Source organism: Nyctereutes procyonoides, unplaced genomic scaffold (assembly GCF_905146905.1).
Source record: "Nyctereutes procyonoides isolate TBG_1078 unplaced genomic scaffold, NYPRO_anot_genome, whole genome shotgun sequence".
NCBI classification, from domain to species: domain Eukaryota; kingdom Metazoa; phylum Chordata; class Mammalia; order Carnivora; family Canidae; genus Nyctereutes; species Nyctereutes procyonoides.
The window spans coordinates 13,789,354-13,816,167 of record NW_026575040.1 but is presented as its reverse complement, the minus strand read 5'-3'; the positions used below and the strand labels follow the sequence as shown (position 1 = coordinate 13,816,167).

General features: G+C 32.9%; 1 protein-coding gene across 2 annotated transcripts in view; it reads right to left on the bottom strand.

Annotated features, from left to right (window-relative positions):
* Positions 1-26,814, bottom strand: part of VPS13C (vacuolar protein sorting 13 homolog C) — a 174,369-nt gene that overhangs the window by 126,570 nt on the left and 20,985 nt on the right. For both annotated transcript variants that reach the window (XR_008663727.1, XM_055319705.1), the window contains exons 4-11: positions 23,545-23,640; positions 22,079-22,180; positions 10,916-11,025; positions 8,446-8,505; positions 5,826-5,885; positions 4,923-5,003; positions 3,323-3,380; positions 1,716-1,843 (exon numbers count right to left, since the gene is read on the bottom strand). Coding sequence is in view for 1 of the 2 variants with exons in the window: in XM_055319705.1 (XP_055175680.1) it covers positions 1,716-1,843; positions 3,323-3,380; positions 4,923-5,003; positions 5,826-5,885; positions 8,446-8,505; positions 10,916-11,025; positions 22,079-22,180; positions 23,545-23,640 (695 nt within the window). In the remaining variant the exon portion in view is untranslated. The remainder of the gene's footprint in view (positions 1-1,715; positions 1,844-3,322; positions 3,381-4,922; positions 5,004-5,825; positions 5,886-8,445; positions 8,506-10,915; positions 11,026-22,078; positions 22,181-23,544; positions 23,641-26,814) is intronic.

Sequence of the window (26,814 nt, the reverse complement as noted above, 5' to 3'; positions counted from 1 at the left end):
ACACAATGAAATAAATGCACATCCTAGAAATAATAAAATACACTATCTGTAACTAATGACTGGAACATGGTTGTTCCTAAAACTACATATTTGCCTCTGGACCATCATTTCAGCATTGACTTTCTATAAGCTGAATTGCAAGTCTCTCCAGAAAATCATTACATAACTAAAGGAAGATAAACCAATATAATTGCCCATCTTACCACCAATACAACTCTGCATATACCTGGTAAAGAGCTCAAATGGAGGGAAACACACACACAACATGACTGTAGATAAGATAAAGAAAGTGGCAAATCTAGTTTCCTCCTTTCAGTTTTTCTTAATGATTTCTACCTACTGGTTACCATGCGGCTATTCACCACTTAAAATATAGGTAGTCTGAACTTAAATGTATTTTAAGTTTAAAATATACCCAAGGTTTTAAAGACTTAGAAAAAAGGAAAGGATATAATTTTTTATATTGATTACATGCTGAAATGATAATATTTTGGATACACTGGCTTACATAAAATGTTATTAATTTTACCTTTCTTTTTACTTTTCTAATGCAACTACTAGAAAATTTTAAATTACATAGACAACCTGCATTACAGTAATCCTCCCCTTATCCTGAGGAAATATGTTCTAAGACCCCCCCCAACAGATGCCTGAAACCATGGATAGTACTGAACCTACATTTGCTACGTTTTTCCTATACATATACACTTAGAATAAAATTTAATTTATAAATTAGGCACAGTAAGAAATGAATAATAATAATAAAATAGGGGGTTCCCTGGGTGGCTCAGTGGTTTGGCGCCTGCCTTTGGCCCAGGGTGCGATCCTGGAGTCCTGGGATCGAGTCCCGGGATTGAGTCCCGCGTCAGGCTCCCGGCATGGAGCCTGCTTCTCCCTCTGCCTGTGTCTCTGTCTCTCTCTCTATCATGAATGAATAAAAAAATAATAATAAAAAAATAAAAAGTAATAATAATAAAATAGAACTATCGTAAAAATATACTGTAATAAAAGCTATGTGTATGTGGTATGTGTTTCTCTCTCAAAATATCCTATTGACTGCATTCACCCTTCTTCTGTGATAAAATGCCTAATAGTGAGATGAAATGAGGTAAATGATGTAGGCACTGTGACATAGTGTCAGGGCACTACTGACCTTCTGACCATACATCAGAAAGATCATCTGCTTCCAGAACACAGTTGACCCATGTAACCAAAACCACAGAAACTATGGAGAAGGGGAACTACCGTATATTTTTACTGGACTACACTGAGCTAAAAGCTCATTTAGCTAAACCTTTTGTCCTTCTTTCACTTCCAGTTCTCCAGGTCTGTTATTCGAACCCAGGGTATTAACCAAATGACAAAGGAAAAAAGCACCAACATAGCAGGTCTAAAAATTAAGTAGACAGTATATACTATAAAGGTGTCTATTAAAATATGAGGAAGAAAAAACACATTAAAATCTTCCATCAACAATTGGAAATTACATAGGAAAACATCATTTGCTATAATTTGGTAAGATTTTCCACCAATAAGGAAAAGACTAGATAAAAAGAAGGAAATTATTTTCTCAAAAAAAAAAAATATATATATATAAATACAAATATAAATGTATAAAAGAACCACTAGAGCACTGGAGAAAGAATAATCACAAAGGACAAAAGCAGTTGAGATTCAAGGCTAATAAAAGCTAGAAATAGCCACCCGAGTCTTACCTGAGGTTTGGTCATTTCAATGGCAATATTCTGTACTTCTATGTTCCAATCAAGTTTGGGTGTTTTGAGCTCTGTTTCTGCATAAGGATTCATGTAGAGCTTTGCAGAAGCTGATATTGGCTGGAAAACTTAAGTCACATGGGAAGACACAAGATTATGTTTATATACCCATATATATGAACAACTGTAAATAATTATAAGAACACTATTACTCTGAAAGTAGAGAAAAATAATCAAAAATATATAAAAAAATGTAAAAATTCACTACCCAAAAATATTTAAGCATCTACTTATCTGCATAATACCAAATGCAAGTCAAAGTGGAATCTCCAAGGAGGAAACTGGAGTCCTATGCTACTAAGTAAAAATGTACAAAAGTAATAGACAATCTACTCTTGGCTATTCAGTCTGGGTAAAATTAAACTTCTCTTCCTTACTACAAGACATTTAATGATTTTATTATTCACTAAAAATATTAACACAAGGTAGGAGACAAAATTTAATTTGTTTAAAATTTGTCTTACTTAAACATTGATAGAATTTAGGAACAGAATTATGAATTAAATTCATACTACCAAGAAAAAAATGCTTACCACTTTATAATTTTCAGAATGATCATTATATATATCATCTTAGAATCAAATAAGAAAATATTCTTGAAGAACTAGCATGAAAGATGTATTAAGGAAAATGACAAAGTAATATAATAAATTTTTAATAGTGAACTATATTAAGATTACATAAATTATGATATATTACAGTATTTACATTTGCATAAGATTATATAAAAATTTTAACTTATTTAGAGGTTTTTATAAGTGGAAGATCCCATTTATAAATGATGTTGTAGATTTTTCTGAACTAGTTCTTTCATGAATGAAACTAAACACTTTCATCTGAAAACACCATCACTAAACAGATCTATGAACATAAAGAGAAAGTGTCAACTCTTCCATAATAGCAATCAGCTACAAAAGAATATGAAGAAAACAACAATGAACCAGAGTAACATGGAATATGGATGATGAGCATGAAAGCTGAAGACAAACATAAAGGAGTATACTCAATTAAAAAAAATCCAACAATAGTCTCTTTCAAATGAAACTAAAAAGGAGAAAACAGATGGCGTTAATAAACAGGCTGCTTTGTTAGAGGGTTACTTAAAAATAAGTAAAGGCAAGGCTGCCAAGAATTAGAAAAGCCACTTAGGAAAGTCTCTAGAGTGGTTGGTTTGTCATAACACTGCAATAGTGACATGGCAAGGTTGACCTGAATACCAAAATCTCTCAGATTTTGATTAAAGAGATTAAAGAAAAGAAAACCTAATTCCTAAAATAAAGGTGCTAACAAGAAGAAAACACAGAGGTCAAGGGTGTTTAGATGCTAGGAGTGAACTACAGTCGTACTGCCCTCTTCTTACTCTCCAGTGTTGTATGTGTCATAATCTATCCTAAATAATTTGTTATAATCCAAATACACTGTGATAAAACTAAAATATAAAATACTTTCTCTTTGTCAAAGTACCTTTATCAGAAGAAAGTACAGTAAGCCAGAGTATTTAATCCTATGCTTCCTATAACATGAAATAAACTTTTACCACTACTTACTATATTGATGGTTTACAGGTATGTTGCTACTTGTAACAATTCCACTTTTCAGCTGATCCTAAACAAAAATTTGGAGAATGAAAAAAATTCATACATATTCAACTACACATGGGGGGAAAAGAATGTGGTTCTTAAATCAATATCTTTATTCTCTTCTTTATAATTAGTAGTCCATAAGAAAAATACACTAAGCATTATTTATATTTCTTTAGACTAAAATACAGAAGTAGGTAATTTTTTAAAATTCTAAATATTTAAAAGTGTTATAGCATTGCGTTCCCCTCTGACTTAAAAAAAGAAAAAACAACTGAGGTTCCTGGGTGGCTCAGTTGGTTAAGCCGAACCCTTGATTTCGGCTCAGGTCATGATCTCAGAGGTGTGAGATCATGCCCCATGTCAGGCTCCACGCTCAGCAGCGTGTCTTTCTTTTTTTTTTTTTTTAGAGATTTATCTATTTATGATAGACCGAGAGACCAAGAGACAGAGAGAGAGAGAGAGAGAGGCAGAGACACAGGAGGAAGGAGAAGCAGGCTCCATGCCAGGAGCCCGACGTGGGACTCGATCCCGGGACTCCAGGATCGCGCCCTGGGCCAAAGGCAGGCGCCAAACTGCTGAGCCACCCAGGGATCCCCTCAGCAGGGTGTCTTCTTGAGATTCTCTCTCTCACCCCCTTCCTTTGTCCCTCCCCCCAGTCACTTGTGTTCTCTATGTCTCTCTCTTAAATAAAAAAATCTTTAAAAAAAAACAATAAAACATCCATGAATTGGGATCTCAAACACTCTCTAGACAAAGGCAAATTATTTATTACAGTATCTTTCTGAGAAATAAGAGCTAGAATCTTGGAATTAATTCAAGTTCAGAAAATTCAACTTTTCTTCCTTTTTCCTCTAAGTAAATAAAAAGGACTGAGACTAACTAGCACAGTGAAGTTTTGAGTTAACCTTTCACTGTTGATGAAATCATTATCACAAATGCTTAAAACATTTGCTAAGGTCAATTATACTTTAATTTAAAAGAAAATTCGCTAAAAATATATTCTTCAGATCTGAAAGGTATCATCATTCCTTACAATGCTCTACATAATCATTCTTATACGAAATACAATGTAATGTCATCAAAATAAGAGTGCAAAAAACCATAAATGCAGTTTTAAATTAGCAGTATAAGTTATTATCTCATTGTGTAGTGAATGATCTCACAAAGATCCTCAAAAACAAAATGCTTTTTTAAAAAGTGGATTCTGGGGCACCTGGTCAGCCCAGTCAGTTAAGCATCTGCCTTCTTTCCGCTCAGGTCATGATCTCAGGGTCCTGGGATCAAGCTCCCTGCTCATCAGGGAGCTTGCTTCTCCTTCTCCCTGACCCTTCCCCCTGCTTGTGCTAGTGTTCTCACACTTTCTCTCTTAAATGAATAAATAAAATATCTTTAAAAAAATTTTTTAATAAAAAAGAATGGATTCCAAAAACTGTGTTTCACAATTCTGATTTAGTTAAATACAACTTAAACAAAAGACTATATGCCCTATCCTCATTAAATACCACTTAAGTTAAAAAAAATTTAGGGAGTGGAGTTAGCTCTTCCAGTTATAAACTGAAATTACCAAGATCTGTTCCTTTGACTCCTGATAAGACATGTTGCAGTTTACATTCCAATAGGCACTAAGACTATCAAGTCGTATAAGCTACAAAAGAAAAATAAAAGAGGTCAAGCAACACATGAAAATTATGAATCAGTATTAAAAGATTATTCTCATATCACCCTAGGATTATCCAATTGCCATTTTGAACTTTTAAAGGAAAAAAATAAAGCAAAAATGGGAAAAATACATGCATGTTATTCACAGACTTTACCACTAATCTTAGCATTTGGTAAATTGTTCTTTCAGCATCACTATTTCTGAGGAAATTCATTCATTCAGCTATCAAATATTAATTAAGAATTTACTATTTAACAGACTTGTAAATGTTTTGCAGAATAAGAAGAAAGACACAATTCCTCCAGTGGATATGAATGACTGCTTAGAAGGAGAGGTGAGGGGAGGGGATTCTACAACAGTAAGGTGGGGAAAGCAATATACTAAACATAAACACTCTTCTTGAAAATTCTCAATGTTTATTAGCATATTTAGAGTACTGTCCAGTCCTGTGGTTTAAAACAAAATGAAACACACTGTTTAACTATGTACAGCTTAATACTTTAGTCAGTCATCTTGACCAGAAAATATTTTTTCTACAAATCTCATATCCCAATTACCTAATGTTCCATAAAACACAATTTAGGAAATATTAATTTTATCTGATTTCTTCTGCTAGGTGAAGAACCTAAACCTCAGAAAAGGTAAGTGATTACAGAAGGTCACATAGTAAGTGGCAAAGCCAAAACCGGAGCTTCTACTTTTAACTCACACTCCAATGACACATTGGGCCCCATCAAAGTTTCAAAAAACTACAATAAGTGTTTGTACCTAGAAAAATAACAAGAAATTCTTAATCCAGTCTAATACCTTGTATATAATTTTTTCTGCTTCATTTAATATGCATGGAGTCCAGTGTTCATTTGCAGTCTAAAAGAAAATAAATAACAGTGAAACAAAGTATATATATCATAATACAGTACTCTAATAAACTGTAACAAAATTCCTTAGATTTTTTAAAAAAGACATCTAGCTAATTATGGCTACTGGAAGCTGTTTCCCTACATATCTATATGACAAAATCAAAGGAACAGTGAAAATAGAATTGAGGTTATAATTTAACTGAGTTTATTCATCCAGAAAATAACTACTGAGCCACTATGTGTCTGTGTGGAAGGAACTGGGCATGAATTAAAAAAAAAAAAAAAAAAAAAAAAGAGCTAGCCTATAAAATAGTGAAGAAGGTCCACATCCCTTTTAAAAATCAAGTAAATAATTATTGCAAAGAAAACCACAAGAATATGGAAATCACAGCATGACCATGGTTCTAGAAAGCCAGCATGATCAACAATACCAAATACTGCCATGAGATAAACTAAAATTAATTTATTGAGCAGCCAGGTCATTACTAATGAACTTGTCAAGAAAAATTTCAGAGGAGTAGCAGAGTCAGAGTACAGTGGGAAAGGAGTCAGCAGGAGGTGGGGAAACAAAGACAGTCAAGGTAGATGGGGCCTAGGAGGAGTGAGAGAAGGTTCAGGAGGGCCTTCTTAATTTTGCTATAAAAGACAGACCTGAATGTGTTTAAATGCTTACAGAAGGAATGGGAGAAGGGAAAAGTGGAAGAGGGGGGGTTTGAAGATTTAGGAAAGAGAAGAAAACTGACAGAAAGGAAGAAAGAAGGGAGGAAAGGAGGCAGAGAAAAAGGGAGGGAAAAAGGCTCCCAAGGACATGGGAAGGATGAGATTTAGATCAGAGGTGGAAAGATTACCTTAGGTCTAAGAGACTCTAACTGTAAAATGGGAAAAAGGAATGGTGTGGATAAAGAAAGAGGTAAGTTTAGGGTTATTGTTGTTATTACAGTCATTGTAATAGTTGAAACAGGAAATAGCCGAGCCACACATGTGCCAAATGCTTTACATTAACTATCTCAGTTAATCATTACAAAATTCTAAAATAGAGGTCCTATTTTGTCAGTGAATGAATGAGGGTTAGACAGAAGATCACCATGCTAACTAGTACAATAATATGATATTGGTGCTATAATAAAATATAATGGGGAACATAAAAGAGTGATAAATTCTTAAGAGGAAAATACAAGGGAATGAGAAAGAGTAACATCTAACATAAGAACTAAAACCTGAATAGGATCACCAAGGAGATAAAGGGAAAAAAGTAATACAGGCAAAGAACACAGTATGAAGAGTCTGAGAAAAGATAAAGAGAATCAAGCAACAATACACACTAAGGAAACTACACATCATTCTTATGTGTTAGTATACCTTTTTATTAGTCAATGAGAAGTACGTGACTATTTTATAATTTTTTGTTTTGTCAGCTAGAAGCTCAACATAAAATATTGTGTTCATTTATGCCTAATATTGCCAGTCTGGTTTTTCTGGAGCATTATCTCTAGTCTCTGTTATTGTATTATTTCTTTTTTTATCAAAAGCTACTTAAGGAGCACCAGGGTGGCTCAGTTGATTAAGCATCTGCCTTCGGCTCAGGTCATGATAGCAGGGCCCTGAGATCAAGCCCCACACCAGGGCACCTGCTCAGGAGGGAGCCTGCTTCTGCTTCTCCCTCTGCCTGCCACTCCCCCTCCTTGTGCTCTCTCTCTCTGTCAAATAAATAGATAAAATCTTTAAAAAAATTTAAAAGCTACTTAAAATTAGTTTTGGAAAGAAACAGGATAAACAATATAACAAATCCTAGCTTCTCTGACTCCCTTAACTTTGTTTCTCCAGATTTTTTCTTTTTTTCAATGTTTCTGCTTTGGTCTTCAATCTCTCTACTTCTTCCATATGAAAATATAATTCTGAAGGCCTCTATGAAACCATTTCCTTTTTCCCTTTCTCTGGAATTCCACTCTCTTTCAGTTTTCTTCCCCTTCTTTCCCTACCAAGGCCCTCTCCATATAACTATCATAGGACAAACATATACCCAGCATGATTTACTGTTCCCTATCTTTAACTTTAAAACATTTTTCCTACCACTTAGTTACCCATAGAAAATAAGAGGGAAAAATGTCCAACCTGAACGTACATACTATCTATCCTTAAAGATCTTTAGGAGAAAAACCAAACTGCATTATAAAATATATAACCAAAATAAACTATATCTCAATATAATACACAAACACACATACATGTACACATTTATAAGCTATTTGGAAATTCTATCTGCCTATACAAAGAATGAGAACATGATTTACCTTTCTATTTCCCCACACGTTTAGGATATAGCTTTTAATTATTTAAAACTGCTTGATAATGGTATATTGGTATTTGTTAAGGTCAAAGACAAATCAAAATAATTAGAGAAAGTAATAACAGCATCACTATAAATTCTGAACTTCTACAAAAACTAAAAATATTATATATAAAAATAAAATAGCTATTTATATCAATAGTTGATTTTAGGCAATTCATCCTGTGACTTGGGAATATTTTACAGGTTCCACAAAAATTGTAAATAACGTCAACATTACCAACAGACTAAGTTCTCCCAGTGTGACACCAAATGAAAGAGGCTGCTGTGGATCAGTAACCTATCAAAAAAGAAAAGTGATATTAAAATACACTGATGGTGAGAGGGAAACCATGTTCCACTCTGTAAATGGGCAACATAGAGAAATTAGTTTACAAGTAAGTCACACAACCCAAATGGATTTGTGAGAAAAAAAGAAGAGAAAAAGGCAATAACATGGCTAGGAATATCCACATTTTGTAGGCAGGACACTAATATGACACTTTCCCAACGGAACTCTTTCCTAATGAAGTGAACACTTTTCTCAGTAACTAGATTCTTACCCAAATAAAGAAGAGACAGGTTCTTTATGTGTATCATTAAAGATATTCTTCAAAGACAAATAACACAAGATGTCACAGATAATAATACTGCCACTAAATTACTTTTCAAATATTAACGATTTTCACACTTAGAAATGTGAACTGTCTTTAAGTCTCTAAGATCCTTAGCTTTTCAAAAATGCTTTGACAGGAATGTCCAAGATTCTTAACATTTAATTTCCTCAGTCTCTTAACCTATGAAACTTTTGTTCTATTCCTAATCTTCATTTATAAGTTATATTGATACTCCCAGCTTACACTGTACAACAATGTGTACAATATCATTGTCTTAGACATCATAAGGATGCCCAAAAGTCATATAGAGTTTTTTGGCTATGATAGAAACCAGGTAAACTCAAGAGAAGAAAAAAACATCATGTTCTAAATCAACCAACAAGGACTCCAGACCATAGTCACATAGAATCTTCTAAAATGCAGGGAAAACGCAAGCTCTGAAATAACTGAAAAGCACAAATAGCACTGTGAGCTCAGTTTTTAATATCTTCCTTTATTCCCACACTCATCTTTTTATACTTACACACAACTGGTTCAAAATAACTTGCACCTATTTCAGAAGGAACTTTACCAACTCCTCACTTGCTAAGACACTACCCACAAACTACTCCTATCACCCAATGAGCATCTTTATGATAAATTATTATACTTTCCCTATTCCCCACATCCTAAACTCTATTTTTCATTATCCTATATACAATAAATAAGACAATCACATTGAAAAAGGAATGATACAAGAAAGATCCCTCTGTACTTTTAATTCTTTTTCTTTTAGATTTTAATAGATTTTGTCACTGATACCAACCTAAACATAATTGATATACTTATCCCACTCCTGTGCCTCTCTATATTTTTTTATTAAAGAGAGAAATTATGTACCTAATTGTACTTGCTCAGTAAAAAAGCTTAATTTAAATTCAAACTGAAGTTCTCATTCATCAATATATCATTAGTTTTAAGAATAATTCTTTTACTTCCATGATGTGTTGATTTATTTTCCAAAGTTTAGGAAAAGGGCATTGATGAGTTGTTTATTTACAAAATTTAGTTTAATGGCTACATAAAACTAAAAGGTAAAATCAATTTATGGTAATAGTATATCTTGAAAAACTACAAATGTGTCTTACTTAAATTTAAGTTCTATAAGTAACTTATCAGAAAAAGAAAATTCTATATATGTCAGCACTGCTTTGATTAAACCCCAATTTTAGAAGAGATGGAATAATATTTCCATCATCTTAGGTAAATGAAAAAATTCAAAGTTATTTTATATATTTTTCAAATTTTAAAACAAAGCAATGTATATTTAGTTTAAAATTAATCAGCAGTGAGGCAGCCCAGGTGGCTCAGCAGTTTAGCGCCGCCTTCAGCCCAGGGCCTGATCCTGGTAGACCCAGGATTGAGACCCACATCAGGCTCCCTGCATGGAGCCTGCTTCTCCCTCTGCCTGTGTCTCTGCCTCTCTCTCTCTCTCTCTGTCTCCCATGAATAAATAAATAAAATCTTTAAGAAAAAAAAATAATCAGCAGTTTTTAATCAGCTAATGTTAAACTCTGGTTATAAGTGAAATTGGTTTCTAAACACACTTTTACACATGTATGTGAGTAGGTGTGCATGCATGTTCAATCCCATTTGAAAGAATATAAAGAGGATGGGACTTTGGATGGACAACTTCATAATAAGTTGTTGACTAATGACCTGAGGTTTAGTCCCCTCTCTACAAACTACCATTATAATTGACTATTTCCATCACCACCAATTAATTTTTTGTCGATATAGATCTTTAAAGTTATAATAGTGTAAATCTTAACACATTAAAACTCAAAATAAATAATAGAGGACAACAGGGAAATCTGTCATACTACCTTTAGAAAGGAGCTTATGGTGGTTTTTTATTTATACACTTAAATGCCTAACTGAAAAAAAAAGCGTGACATAGGAAAGAAGATACAGTAACATATTCAGCAGAAAAAAAAAAAAAAACAATCTTGGATTTAAAATCCAGCACAGGTCACCCTTATCTAGACAAATCAATAACTCTTATTATAAAATACACATTTAACTACTAACTTAAACTAAATTGAAATTACTTACATCATCTTCATATTTAATGTGAATGTCTGTGATTTTTACTTGTACATTTTTAATTACTTGGGTTGCCAACTTTTCCAAAAATGTATCCTTTTTGGCTTCTTTTGGTTTATCTATAAAAAGTAGAAAAACACAATGTCAAGAGTTGAAATTCTCACATATTTCATAATCAAATGATCAAAGGATATCTAAAGCACTACTCAATAGAAAGGACAGCCTATTCTGGTGTCCTTGTTTTATTTTAGATTTATTTTAGATTTTAATATGCACTTCCAACTTAAAACTTATTTTTGAAGTTACATGGTATCTAACATTCATTTTACCTCTGGAGACAGAAATCAAGTGGCGATGTGTATAAATAACACATGGCATAAAAACTACGTTTACCTACCTTTCGAACGATCAAGACTTTTAAAAGGTTTCTTAAAATGTTTTTTGTGCTTTTTACGTTTACGTCCTTCTCATTGGAAGCATTTTAGTGAGAAAAGGATAAAATTCAAGTTAGCAGACTAGAGGACAGAAAAGAAAACAAGAGAATTCTTCCTGACAGCAAATTTTGGTACAAATCACTTTATTCTAAACTGACCTATTTCAATACAAACAGAAATTCACAAACCTTTAGTCTAGAATGACCTCCAAATATCTAGCAAATAACTTGGCAAGTACAATCATATAAGAATTGAGCAAAATATCCATACACAAAGCCTTTTATAATACTAATAACTTTTCATGATACAAAGTTTAATTTTAACTTCAGTGTTATCAAAATATTGGAAATGTAATAATGACAGAATATAAAATTTTCAAGGAAAAGTTTTCATAAATATATGGAAGGGACAGAGGAACACAAATGAAATGAATGGGAAGGTAGGTTGCTGACAGATGACTTCCTCGGCATGATATACCTCAAAAGCAAAATCCTTTAATGACTTAAAGATACAAAGAACACCAAAAGGGCAAAAACTGTACACAGAACTGTCTTTGAAATTGGCTTACTAATTAATTAATTCCTTTAAAACTTCATCTTTTATTTGGCACTGCCTCGCTTTCATGGCATTAACCAACACCCATCTTAACCAAGTTACAAATCTTTACATTCCACTTCTTGCTAGACATTATCTCCAGTCTGCACCCAAGGTGGTCTCTGTATGGTCTCCTCTGCCTCTAGTCTCCACTCTGCCTCCTAAACATCCTTCTACAGTGCCACCAGACTGATCATTTCCAAAATACCATTCACAGCCCGTCAATCCCCTGCTCAAAACTCTTTCAAGGGCTCTCTGCAGCCTGGCAGATAAATGAGAAAGTGTCTGCAAGACACAAAGGTCCTTTCATGATCTAGCCCCTAACTCCCTGTGGTGGTGTTCTACCTCTGCTACTCATCCTTGCACTGGATACGTCAGAAACTACTATTAATTTCCTAAACAAGCCTAATTTTCTAGTGGCTAATGCTTCTCTCTCTCTCTATATATATATATATATAGATCATTCTTTGAACCTCAGTTGCCCTCCCTGAAGTTCCTCACCAGGCAAAATCCTAAGAGGCTCCTAAATTTCAGGTCCACTAAGGCCTGTCTGCAGCCTTCTTCAACTATCTCAAGCAGCATTAGGGCCAGCTACCTCCTCGCTTTATAAAGACTTCCCACTAAGCAGTGATTATACCATGACAAATGTTTGCACAACTGTCTTGTCACCAGTCAGGACTCTTCATTAGGACAAGAATCATCTAGCATCTGGGCACAAAGCACATGAAACGCATCTGTTCAAATGAATTAAAAAAATCCACATCTGAACATTATGGTAAAATATATAAATTCAATTCATGCTATATACATATAAATGTATATATAGGATATACATGAAATTTAGCTTGAAATTTTAAAATTATTCTTTTATATTTTAAAGCATATTGTCCTGTCATTTTAAAAACTAAGAACCAAATACTGGATTTCAAGAATAAAACCCTGAGCTCCAAGAAGGAAATATTTAATAAATACGTAAAGAATCTGAACTTTGCTATTGCCAATATTTCTTGCCATAATGATGGTTCTTGAGTCTTTTTCATTCACAAATTAAACATTTAGGGAAAGACGGATTTTTCAAAGAAATATCATTTGAAAAGAAACAAGAAAGCCAAAGTCTCCCAACCATCTCACTGGTCTAGAATAGCTTTCAGAAATAGGCTCAGCTGCCTGGATTTAGATTCTATCACAACTTACTCTTCTTATAAGACCTTCTATGATCTTTCTGGCTTCACAACTGTTTTAGCCCCTTGTTCTATCTTTGATCTCAATGTTATATGTACTGTGTTTAAAACTCTCCAAATAATTTCAGAATCTAATCTGACTGCTATACAGTTCTTTAGTGAAAGTTTCTATTTAATCTGATGAATATTAAAAAATGATATTTTGTATCACTCTCTAAATCAGTCCTCAAATATTTTGGTCTCCTGATACCTTTAACACACTTACTTGAGAACCCTAAAGAGTTTTTTATTTGTGTGGGTTACAATTATGGATATTTACCATATTGGAAATCAAAACAAATTTTTAAAATATTTATTAATTCATATTTTTAAAAACATTATGTAAAAAAAATTTAAAAATTACATGATAGCACTGATAACACATATTTATGAAAATAATATTATCCAAACAAAAAGTTATAGTAAAAAGAGTAGCATTGTTTTACATTCTTACAAATCTCTTTAATGTCTGGGTTGACAAAAGAGAGCCAGATACACCTATCTCCTTCTGCCTTAGCTCTGTTGAAATAATGTTTAGATTGAAGCATATGAAGAAAATCTGATCTAACTATAGATATGTAATAAAAAAGGGAGGAACATCCTCATGATCTTTTCATGTAATCATGAATATTATACCCCAACTCAACAAGTGGTAGTTTCTTAAAGATTAGTTGTATTTTGGAATCTGAAACTCTATCAATAAATTCTTCATCTGAATTAAAATCAATTGGTCTACCTTACACTTTAGATGGACCTTTGGCACATACCTGATATCATGCATTGGTAATATGGAAATATTGCTTCATTCAATTATACAGACCTCAATGTTGAGTGATTTCATTAACATCAAAAATCACAATTGTTAGTATCATATCCTAATTGTTAGTATCATATCTTTTTAAACGCCACCAATCATATCAGCAAAGTCTTTTAAGTACTGGGAAGCTGCCAAGCTCCAGGTGGCAAACACAAGTTTTCCAAAATTCTAATTTTTGCTTAAAAGTTGTAAAATCTTATCATTAGCAACAAACATCATCAGTGTTTTTTCTTGAAGTTGTTTTGCTGAAGTAGTTTTGTTTTGTTGGGTATGTATGAAATACCCAAATCTGAATAATAATAGTCAATCACTCTTGCATTTAAAATGGTTTTCCAGGAAAAAAGCAACTAGTTCAGCTGACAATTCAAACAATGCACTGGTATTTGTCCTTGAGACAATTATCCTACTTAAGGATACATATTTCCTGCTTTGTCACACAAAATATTAAAGACACATACTCAAGAGCTTAAGTTTATTAAAATTGAATTTTTCCTATTCCATCAAGAATATTCTTAAGTAAAATTGGTGCTCTTTTTCTTTTTTTTTCATCTTATTTTTTACTGTGAGTACATGGTAGTGAAGAATACAATGGCTGCTATTAAAGTTTGGTGCGTGGACATGCTGAAAAAATAAAAAAATAAAAATAAAAATAAAAATAAAAATAAAAATAAAAATAAAAATAAAAATAAAAATAAAAATAAAATAAAAATAAATAAAATAAATAAAATAAAAATAAAATAAATAAAATAAAATAAAATACATAAAATAAAATATAATATATAAAATATAAAATATAAAATAAAATATAAAATAAAATAAATAAAATATAAAATATAAAATAAAATATAAAATATAAAATAAAATATAAAATAAAGTTTGGTGCCACTGCCAATTCATGCATGCTAAAGCAGCCACAATTTTACACAATGATGCTTTTGCACCATCAGCACCAGTGTTAGCACAGTGAAAAATCATATATTATTTCAGTATTAAAATGAAAAACAGTATTAACGTTTTAAGAAACGTGCCCTGGAATAATTTTTTTAAATGACATGAAATAAGGAAGGAATGTGCACTCAGAAAGTAAAAAATTAAAAGATCAGAGTATATATTATGTCCTAGCCAAATGAAGATATCATCAACAAATTAACTATTCTTGTTTCAGAATCACTAATATTCTAGGCCAAGTTTTTTATTCAGGTTAATGCAGTGTTCAGAGTAAACTCTGAATCAATTAGGTTTTCCTTTATAGTGACCACTCTGGTTTTGCAGAAGGGGGAGGGGAATTGTTTATTTTTACCACCAATGTTGCCCAATGATTTTTGTTATGACTTAAATGGGCCACTGGAATTCATCTGGATCTTGAAGGCAGATTACTCCTAGAAGGATTAGAAAACATCGCTCTGGCAGACTGCAGAAATCTGGTCCAATTATAACAAAATTAAACAGTGAGCCATGAGTATTTCTAGACTATATTCTGAATTAAATAAAATAACTGTAAGACAAATTAACATAGTTATACTTGCTAAAGGGACAGTTTTTATTAAAAGAGAAACGCCTTTTGGGGTAATTTCACTCAGTGCTATGAAATTTGCCATGTAAATTCTTCTTCCATTTGTCAAATGAACCTAAATATTAATGAAGCTTCTAGCTACAGAGGTAATTCTAACATAATGCTTACTGTTTACATTTTGAGTACAGACCCCACTTGCCACTTAATCAAAACAAATTTTAAGTGTGACTAATATCATAAACCCCAGCAAAGTTACAGAAAATACAAATATATAAAATACTTTTATAAAATACTGGAATTATTATTTTAATGTACTTGTAGTATTTAATTCCCTATCATATAAAAAAGGCCTATTATAAATCCTCAAGCAGTGAGCCTTCAAATATGCCTTCTGTGAAGACTCAAAGTTTAATATGCTGTAGAAGACAACAGTCTCCACGTGCTTATAGAGCTCCTACAGAGAAAAAGCCAATCAGGAAAGCTATGAAGAATCCCAGAGGAACACCTCTTATCAAGGCTCTAAATAAAGTCTCACTCACTAAGAAAGGTTCCATTTTATTGCTTTTTACAAGTGTGAAAGCCACTGCTATTGAGAGGAATTTCCTAATTGAGAAACTACTACACTGCAGAACCAGTCAGAAAGGCAGTCAGTCTGGATTTCAAAGTTATCCATATGATCTATGCAAGCTTCACAAGAGGCAATAGGTCATGTTTGATTCACCCTATGAACACTAAGCATCCAGCACAGTGTTTGCCCTAGAAGACACTAAATATTTAGTGAATGAACAAATGGCTACAGAAGGCTGGGAAATGGAAATGATGGCAAAGGTGAAAAACATGAATTACATTTCCATATTTTCTTTAAAAAAATGGTATATCAAATGGACTCCATTAAAAGCTCAAGAGTGGATAAGAATATAATCTTTTAATAACTAAATATAATGAACCATGCATACCCACCAGGCTTGATGTCCTTGTAAACAAAGCTTTCCAAGCCATATATGAATTCCCCTGAATGTGCGCCTGCATCCGCATGGCAGCAATAACCAGAATGCAAAGCATGTGAGAGACACCTTAATTTCACATGTAAAACATGTCTAAACTTAATTAAAAGAATCAGAAATCATGTAACAGACAAGTATAATGTGGTGACACCAAAACAATATATTTCTAAGGAAACAGTGAAACCACCTCTATTATTTCAACATACAAACTTTATTATTATAACATTATAACAAAATTTCCTAATAATTAAAATTATAACAATAATTTAAATTAAGCAAGGCAGACAAATATCTATTATGGCTAACAACTCATTGAATTATTGGAAATTTTCAAACAGCAAAAGTCTGCTATTTTGGTTCCCTTTTTGCCCACTGTATTGCCCATCTGCAGAATGAAATATTAACTTCAGAGTTACTTTTAGTCTGACCTGTTCCCTTTAGATATATTGTCTGAATCCTTTCTATCCATTCTTGTTAGTGATGGTGACATAGCATCATCCTCCATTTCCCTCCTCACATACAGCCCAGACACAACAGCAAGTTTAACCTTCCTAAAACACAGCTTTGATGACATCAATCCCTGGATTTTTCAAGAAAGAAAAAGGAAAACTTCCTACTGATTCTCCCACTGGTTACAAATGAAAGTCCATTATAGCACAAAACTAAAAATACAGGATCTATATAGAGCCAGAGTATGTTCAAATTATAGCTCTATCATTTTCCAGCTGTGTGACTTGGGACAAGTTATTTAACTTAGCTGTCTCAACTGTAAATTGGGAACAATGATAGCATTATATCCTAGAATTATGACTATTAAATTAGTTAATACATATGAAGCATTTTGAAGAATGACAAACAGTAAATGCTCAATAAATGTTAGCTGCTACTCCATCAAACTCCCAAATTCTTACCTATTCCTCCTATTCTATACTTCCCTCTCTATACTGTCCCCTCTACCAGAAGACCCTCTCTCCTTTTCTGCAAACTCATCTTTTAGACTTAGCTGAAATATTTATCTTCATAGTGTCTGCCCTGATCCCTTTGGCTTAAGATAATATGTTCATTCTGAACTCCCCTACCACTCTTATCCTATACCTCTTTGACGTTACTCAACACTTTTTCCTATTTATGACTATGCATATTTCTTATTTTTTCAACTAAAATGTAAGGTTATTGACAGCAAGATTCACAGATTTTCTGATTTTTATGTTTCCAACAATGTGTTGAGCAGACTGGCATCAAACTTCTCAAAAGAACCTAGTAATATCATTTAGTAAACGATACTGTTCTCAAAATTTTCATTTAAAACCGAGCATTCTATTCCCAGCCAAATAAAACAAGTTTATTTTTTTTGTATTCCTTTTTTTAAAATTTTTATTTATTTATGATAGTCACAGAGAGAGAGAGAGAGGGGGCAGAGACACAGCCAGAGGGAGAAGCAGGCTCCATGCACCGGGAGCCCGACAAGGGATTCGATCCCGGGTCTCCAGGATCACGCCCTGGGCCAAAGGCAGGCGCCAAATCACTGCACCACCCAGGGATCCCTAAAACAAGTTTATAAGTAAACAAAGACTTTCAGACTTGAAAGGATTTTAACAATTATATACAATGTATCCTTTCTTAAAAGCTACTAGATACATTTTAGCAAAGTAACAAACTAACAAAGAATGAAAGGCAAAGGACCCAGAAAATAGTGAATTAAACACAAAAGACCAATTCCAGGAGGCCAACTGTGCAGCAGGCCTGAAAAACAATCATTATAAAGGGAGATCTCAAGAGAAAAATGGGTCTGGGGTGGGGACCAATGGTGGGTATGAGCAATTAGAAAGTAATACTGATAGTCATGTAACAGATTTCAAGTAGTAAGTGAAAAGAATTAAAGGTAAATTTACAAAGAAAACAAAGCAAATAAAAAAGGCATTTACAAAGTCAAGAAAAATAAGCATAAGAAAGGAAACATAATCATAGTACAATATTTCACCTACAGTGAACAATTACACTTCATAGTAGTGTAAATTTTGACTACTAATTGGCCAAAAATTATGATATAACCACATTTAGAGGACAGGGAGGGAAATTTAGAGTGAAAGGAGATGGTAAGAGAAGTAAACTCCTTAAGTATCATAAGAGGAAATCCCAGATAATACCTTACATTAATAGACTAGATAATGACACCACATTAATATTTCTAAAACTGTGGTTCCCTTTAAGGAATGGGTCTAAAGGGTAGAAAAGAGTGGAAGAGGGGACTGACATTTTTCATCAGAAGTCTTTATGGCAAAACTTTGATTTTAAAGTGTGCGTATATATTACTTAGACAAAATTAACATTTTAAATACAAAATATATAGCATTTGGGAATCTTTGGCCTCACTAAGAATTTCATCTTTCCCTTTATTTTTTTTTTAATTTTTATTTATTTATGATAGTCATCACAGAGAGAGAGAGAGGCAGAGACATAGGCAGAGGGAGAAGCAGGCCCCATGCACTGGGAGCCCAATGTGGGATTCGATCCCGGGTCTCCAGGATCGTGCCCTGGGCCAAAGGCAGGCGCTAAACCGCTGCGCCACCCAGGGATCCCTCCCTTTACTTTATAATAGCCTTCTCAGGAAAATAAAACTCACCACAATAAAATAAAAGGAGAAAAATATCAAGAAGTTTATTTTTACAGTTGAGGAAATTGTTTAGGAATGAACTAACTGATATTTTCGTTTTATTTTTTTCCACACGATTGTGGGCAGCACTGTATTTTACCAAATGAAACAAATTAAGTAGAAATACTTTTTAAAAGCAGATTAGCAAGATGATTTTGTTCTCAATTATATTATCTGCTGCTCAGAGTTGAATCACTTTTTCTCCTTATCTCTCTGAGTCTCTATACCTATGCCATAGTGCTTTTGTGCTTTTAAAACCAAGAAATAAGTGGAAAAATTATAAGTCTCAAAAATAAAGTATGGTATTAAGTAAGAACTATTAATAATGGTGAAATGCAGAGCATCTAAAGACTAGGGTCTTTTTATCATTTCTATGAATAATAACATTATGGTGATCCATATTCATAGAAGCTAGAAAAAAATTATACGCCCTCAAGATAATTAAATGTACTTATTGCAACTTAAAATATATTAACATATATTCCAATTATCCCATCTCTTTTTTTTAAGATTTTATTTTTTAAGTAATCTCTAAACCCAACATGGGGCTTAAATACACAACCCCAAGATCAAAAGTCATATGTTCTACCAATTGAGGCAGCTAGGCACCAAGAATTCATCTTTTACCCTATAAATATATCATCTCTTTTGCTCCTATAAACATATCAAATTATCCTTAACCTCTCTGCCAGGCCTAAACATATAAATTTCCTAAACGTTAAGACCCAGAAGTCAAAATCTCATAGGTACTCAATACAATATGTATAGCAGGTTATCATTTACCAATTAAGCTGTCAACTACTACAAAAGGAGAGACTATATATGCTTTTTCTTACAGCCCACTGTAAACATGAAAATATTTTTTATATAATCACAATTATTTCCATCCAAAAATAAAAAAGAAAGAGGAATTTGGGGTTTGTTTCTGAAAGGAAAAGTATAACATAATCTTGTATATACATAATAAATTATATGAGTGTATAATTATGCTGTATTACATATAATACATATATTTTGATATTTTCTTATGTGTATCAATTTATCTAAATATATATCAATACGCCTACTGATAAATATGTATCATTAAATACAGTGTGTTAAAAAATATACTTAATCTGAACTGTATCAAGAAAGAAACTAAATTCTAGTGCTCTCCAAGTCTTTCTCCTCAATTTATGTACTATTTCCACACACACTAATTAACCAAAACTGAGTAAAAGTAAATAATCACACTAAATTGTAATAAACAAAACCATTCTCATCTTGTTTTATTTGGCACACTAAGTAATAGAAATGAAGGATACTGTTTTCATAAAAATACAGACTTTCAAGCTTCAGAAAATAAGATGTGCTCAACTATGAAAAGAGAAAGAAAAAATACTAAGCTTTTCAAAATCTCTTCCATTAGGACAACCTTCTCTGTATTTTAAGTATTTTCATAATTTTTTTGTAAAAGAATCAATCACTTTGCATAAGAAAAAGCAATTGGCAAAAAAAAAAAAAAAAAAAAGAAAGAAAGAAAAGAAAAGAAAGAAAGGAAAAGCAATTGGCAGGCAGGTGCCTGGGTAACTCAGTCAGTTAGAAGTCTGCCTTTGGCTCAGGTCATGATCCCAGGGTCCTAGGATCAAGCCCCGCATCTGGATCCCTGCTCCTAGGGCAGACTGCTTCTCCCTCTCCCTCTGTGTGCTCTCTCTCTCTCCCTCCCTCCCTCTCTCTCTCAAATAAATGAATAAATCTTAAAAAAAAAAAAAAAGGAAAAGAAAAACCACTCAGGGCAAAAAGAATTAGAATCACTGATAAAGAATTTTAATGAACAAGCTATTTTTTTAAGACTTTATTTATTCATGAGAAACAGAGAGAGGTAAAGAGAGAGGTAGAGACACAGGCAGAAGGAGGAGAAGCAGGCTCCATGCAAGGAGCCCGATGTGGGACTTGATCCAGGGACTCTGGGATCATGCCTTGTGCCGAAGGCAGATGCTCAACCACTGAGCCACCCCAGCATCCCTGAGTAAGCTATTTTTAAGAGAGATTTCTTACTGATTCAATTAAACATTAGTAGCTTAAACTAGAAAACAAAATCTTAGTATATCTGAATATAATTTCTGTCATTTCTAATTCAAGGTTTGCCATATCTTTTAAGAGAGACCAAAGAGAAATGCATTAGCATTTGTGGTATCATCCTCTTTCATCACAGAAATACATAAACATGCCAACCAAATGATACAAAAATGATATAAAATGCTAATAACTCTCACACAGAGAGTGAGTTAGAGAATCAGCAACCAGAGTGTGATTTCACTTGAAAGAGAAAAACTGGAGGTTTGGAAAAGTTCTTAAACGTATTTGCCTTATAGACTGCTTTTTCATCTTATCCTTATCCTTATTCTTGCTCCAAATCAAAAAAGTCATCAGATTTATTTTTAGATAAAAATAAAAAATTAAAACTTAAGGCAAGATGTTAAAATGTTGAAATCTGAAGAACCAAGTTTTTAAAAATATCCTATATAATAATAAAGAGATACAGCTAACAACAGAATTATAGCACCATTTCTTCTAAACATTATTTCACTATATTGATACGCTGAACCTCATTATCCTCATAGATATATCCATGGATATACCTAAAAATGTAGAAGTATAATAATCTATTAACATTTGGCAAAAACAAACAGGCCTGCAAAAACTCACAGAAAAGTCACAATAAAAACAACTGGTTGAGGAAAGTGGGAAAATTAAACTGGCAGATAAAACAATCACATGGCAATGATTTCTAAATGTGAGTCATTATAATATTTGTAATCGGTATTTTGAGATATGATCTTAAAAGAATATTCTTTCTTTGGAATGACAACTTATGGAGTCTTATGAAAGCATCCTCCCTACAGTGCATTATCTAAAATACAGATATATATAAATTTATCTAAAACATAAACATACCTTTCTCTGCCGCTTTTTGAAGGGCTTCTTCAATTCGGGATAGCTCTTTCTGTTTAATATCTTGCAAAGATTTTTCTTCTTTTTCAGCGTCATATTTAATACCTAAAAATATATAATTAGTTCATACACTAGGAAATGCAATTATTAAATAAAGAGGAAAAGTTCAACCTCATTATGATTGTGTATTTGTACTGTAAGTCTTGTAAGCCATTTTTTTTGTAACTCAAAAGAGTTGCATTCTTTAAATTAGTTTTACAGAAAGTTTAAACATAAATAACTCCTATTTATTTACAAAGCTTTCATCAAAATAGAAAGGAAGAAAGAACGGAATTAAAGGGAGAAAGGAAAAAGGAAAAAAGGTTAAGTGGGAAAGAGTGAGTAGAAAGGTAAAAGGGAGAAACAAAAGGCAGGCAGAAAATGTATCAGAAAATTTCCAGTTATTTTGTCTGAGGGGTAAAATTTTGAGTAAGTATAATAAACATGTAATCTAATACTAGCTGGTATCAATATAGATTAAAGACTTTCAGAAAGTAACTCAAGAATATATATCAACAATCAGAAAAAAAAATATTTCCTTTTTATCCAGAAATCTCATTTCTGATACTGTATCCTAAGGAAATAACACAAAAGAACAAAAATGGTATCTCTAAGAATAAGGTGTTTATAATGTTCAATGTAACAGCCCAAAACAGTAGGCATCTCACAATGAAATATCATACAGCCTTTCAAAATTACCACTATCACATATCAAAAATACATACATTAAGTAAAAAACTCAGATTCATGTTGTCTATATGTGATATATATCAACTCAAATATGTATATGGTAAAGAATGGAAAGCAAAATATAAAAATAAAAATTGTGTTTGCTTTATGATTGGGAGAACAAGTAATTTTTCCCTAAAATATCCAAACTTTTCTTAACATTAAATTATTCTTATAACTGAAAATACATTGCTTAAATAAACATATTGCTTAAATAAACACTACTGCTTTACAACATTCATTAAAAATTAAAATGCATTCATTTACGATGAAAAAATGACCTATTTCACACATTTTTGAACATTCCTCAAAATCAGAAGCAAAAAAATAGAGAAAAAAATCTCCATTCTTTAAATCTGTATATTAACACATCAGTACATTTTTAAAAACTTAATTCACTTCATTCTTCAAAAGTAAATTATTTAATGCATCTCAACTCAAAATGAAGACTTAGCTGCAAAATAATTATTCACAGAGAATTTAACAAATGGTTAAAAAAAGGAATAATTTCTTACAACATAAATTATTTTGTATACAAATGTGGCAATATATATGTGCATATATGTAAAATACATGTATATATGTATTGATTAGTTTATTTGAATTATCTATTTTATTAAACATTTTAAAATACTTAACCAAGGTTAACAATTTAATTTCACTATGCTGTTACTGAATGGATATAACCTAATACAACATACTTGCTCCAGGGACAACAAGCAGGTATAGTCCCTCCAAGGTTGCAATAACTGCTTCTCCATAAAGGTTCTTCCAAGGAATCTTCAAAGTTAATTTATCTAAAGAAATATAATTTCAACCTTAAATTCTTATTTGGGCTGCTCCAGAAAATACACATTTCCCACTTTCCATCTAGAGAAAAAGTATAACAAAACCCTTCACACATATAGTATGTATATTAACTCAGGAAAAAAAGAAAAAAGAAAAAAACCCCAATACTGAAGTTTGCAAAGATTTCTTCCATATTAATTACTATTAGAAGTAACTATGTATATTGTGCTTTATGCTTTCCAAACTTTCTGATATCATTTCATTTAATATTCCCAACCTGTAAGAAGGGATGAGACAGCTTTTATTTCAATTTTGAAAACAAGAAATTCATTCCCAGAGAAGTTAAATAAATGACATAAGTCTACCCAAGTCATCAGTGTGGATGCCAGAATGACTCAACTACTTATACCACCAGAATCACTGGCATCTTTAAATAAAGATGCCAAAGTTCAAGGAACTGTTTAACCGGATAATAAGCTGAAGAGGAAATAAAATAATGCAACTTAAGGGAGCATATTTTGATGCACCTGCATGGCTTATGCAGGTAAGCCAGTTTTACCTGGGAATCTATTCCCAGGGTTAAAATCTCAAATTATTTCTCCATCTAAATTTTATTTTTCTTCAGTTTATAAACCTGTTGAGTTTCCTAAACAGCTCCCATGTCAGGGGAGTCTAGAGGTAATGCCAGTATACTCCTGGTCCATTTCTAAGTCTGATAACTTTACAGTGAAAATCACTTGTATTTATAACAAATATTGCTATATATGTAGTTAACTCATAAACTCCTAAAAAGTTGATTTGAGGGGCACCTGGGTGGCTCAGTGGATAGCATCCAACTCTTGATTTCTGCCCTGGTCATAATCTCAGGGTAACAGAATGGAGCCCTCTGTCAGGCCCCATGATTACTTAGCTCAGAGTCTGCTCAAGATTCTCCTTCTCCTTCTCCCTCTGCCTCTGCCCCTTTCCCTGCTCATGTATGCCCATACTCTCTCTCTCTCTAAAATTAAATAAAATCTTAGAAAAAAAAATAAAGCTGATTTGATTGCCTTTATGGTGAGCATGAGACTGAAAAAGTTGAAAATGTCCCTTTAGCCCTATAGCTTAAGGAAAAGGGATTGTCTGTCCCCTCTACCTTTTCTTCTCTCCATTTACCCTAACGCATTTTTCCTCCTATCCTTCATTAGCCTGAATTCCACTGGAATTGAGTTATATCATTGCTTCCCATTTATAGAACAGGAAATGTTTTATTTTTTATTTTTTTTAATTTTTTATTTTTAAGTAAAAGGATAACCAACTCACAGTTTAGCTATTAGAAAACCAAAACATTCTTTTTTTTTTAAGATTTTATTTGTTCACTCATGAGAAACACAACAGAGAGAGAGAGAGAGAGAGAGAGGAGAGTCAGAGACATAGGCAGAGGGAGAAGCAGGCTTCCTGCAGGAACCCCAATGTGGGACTCGATCCTATGACCCTGCGATCAGGCCCTGAGCAGAAGGCAGACACTCAACCACTAAGCCACCCAGGCATCCCAAACCAAAACATACTTGAGCTTAACTTAGTCACACTAACTTCACAGGTTAGGTATAATATTTTAACCTAATAAAAGTTTAATAACTAATATAAATGCTCCATAAACCAAAAAAGAGATAAATTTTTTAAAAAATATGCTTTGCATCCTTATATGTAGATGGTCAGTGAGTAATCCTAAAGAATGTCATTTAATTCTTTTAATAATTGAAAAAGAAAAAAGAACAAATTCTGAAACATTAGCAAACCTCTTCTAAAATATAAACCCAGTTCTAATAACATAATAAATAATGTAATAGTTCTTTAGACAAATATAACTCATCTAATACTCTGGAAATGCAATTTCAATACTATGTCCTAAATTTGAAACTTCCTTAAAGACAAATATCTATTTATCCTTGCCTCTCCCACAGCTACCTACATAATCTTGCACATAGCAATGTGTGCATAAATATCTCAAAGGTAAAAAAAAATGAAAGAATGACTTTAACTTTATTGTAGTATTTCAATTCAGCATGCAGAGTGGCAATACTAGATACCACCATAGCTAAATATCAGCACTTCACACAGCACAAGGCTCTGTGTAACAGACAAACAAAAAAGATAATGCATGGCCTGAAGCTTTCAATTTAAGGGAGTATCTCCTGTTTCAAGGGACAGAAACACAAAAGTGTTATTTTAAATTAAAAGGAACACATATGGGGGTGCCTGGGTGGCTCAGTCAGTTAAGCGTCTACCTTCGACTCAGGTCATGATCCCAGGGTCCTGGGATTGAGCCCATGTCCTACTTAGCAGGGAGCCAGCTTCTCCCTCTCCCTCTGCCTACTACTCCCCCTGCTTGTGCTCTCTCTCACTCTCTCTGTCAAATAAATAAAATCTTAAAAAAAAAAAAAGGAACATGTATAGGTAATATAAGTAGACTCAAACAGAAGTATTCAAGTAATTGCTAAGAGATGCTAGAATAGTGAGACAATACCTTTCTTGAATATAAAATAAGTGAAGAAGGAAAGCCACATGGTGAAATAGCAGGGTGATGGAAGTGGAAGGAATGATGGTGGCATAAATGAAAATTCTAAAGTAACAGCAAGTTGTCTAGAGGTATAAATTACATTTTAAAAAAGTGAAAATCAGGTAAGTATGGAACAGTTGAGAGGACTTCACAGTTATTGTTCTACTAAAAATTTCTTCAACAAAGATGAATGTTTAGTTATGGATGATCTCAGTGTTAAGAGTTTAGCTGAGCAAGAGGACTTAACAATCCTCAATATATATGCCCCGAATGTGGGAGCTGCCAAATACTTAAACCAATTATTAACCAAAGTGAACTTAGATAATAATACACTTATACTTGGTGACTTCAATCTAGCTCTTTCTACCCTCGATAGGTCTTCTAAGCACAACATCTCCAAAGAAACGAGAGCTTTAAATGATACACTGGACCAGATAGATTTCACAGATATCTACAGAACTTTACATCCAAACTCAACTGAATACACATTCTTCTCAAGTGCACATGGAACTTTCTCCAGAATAGACCACATACTGGGTCACAAATCGGGTCTGAACCAATACCAAAAGATTGGGATCATCCCCTGCATATTCTCAGACCATAATGCCTTGAAATTAGAACTAAATCACAACAAGAAGTTTGGAAG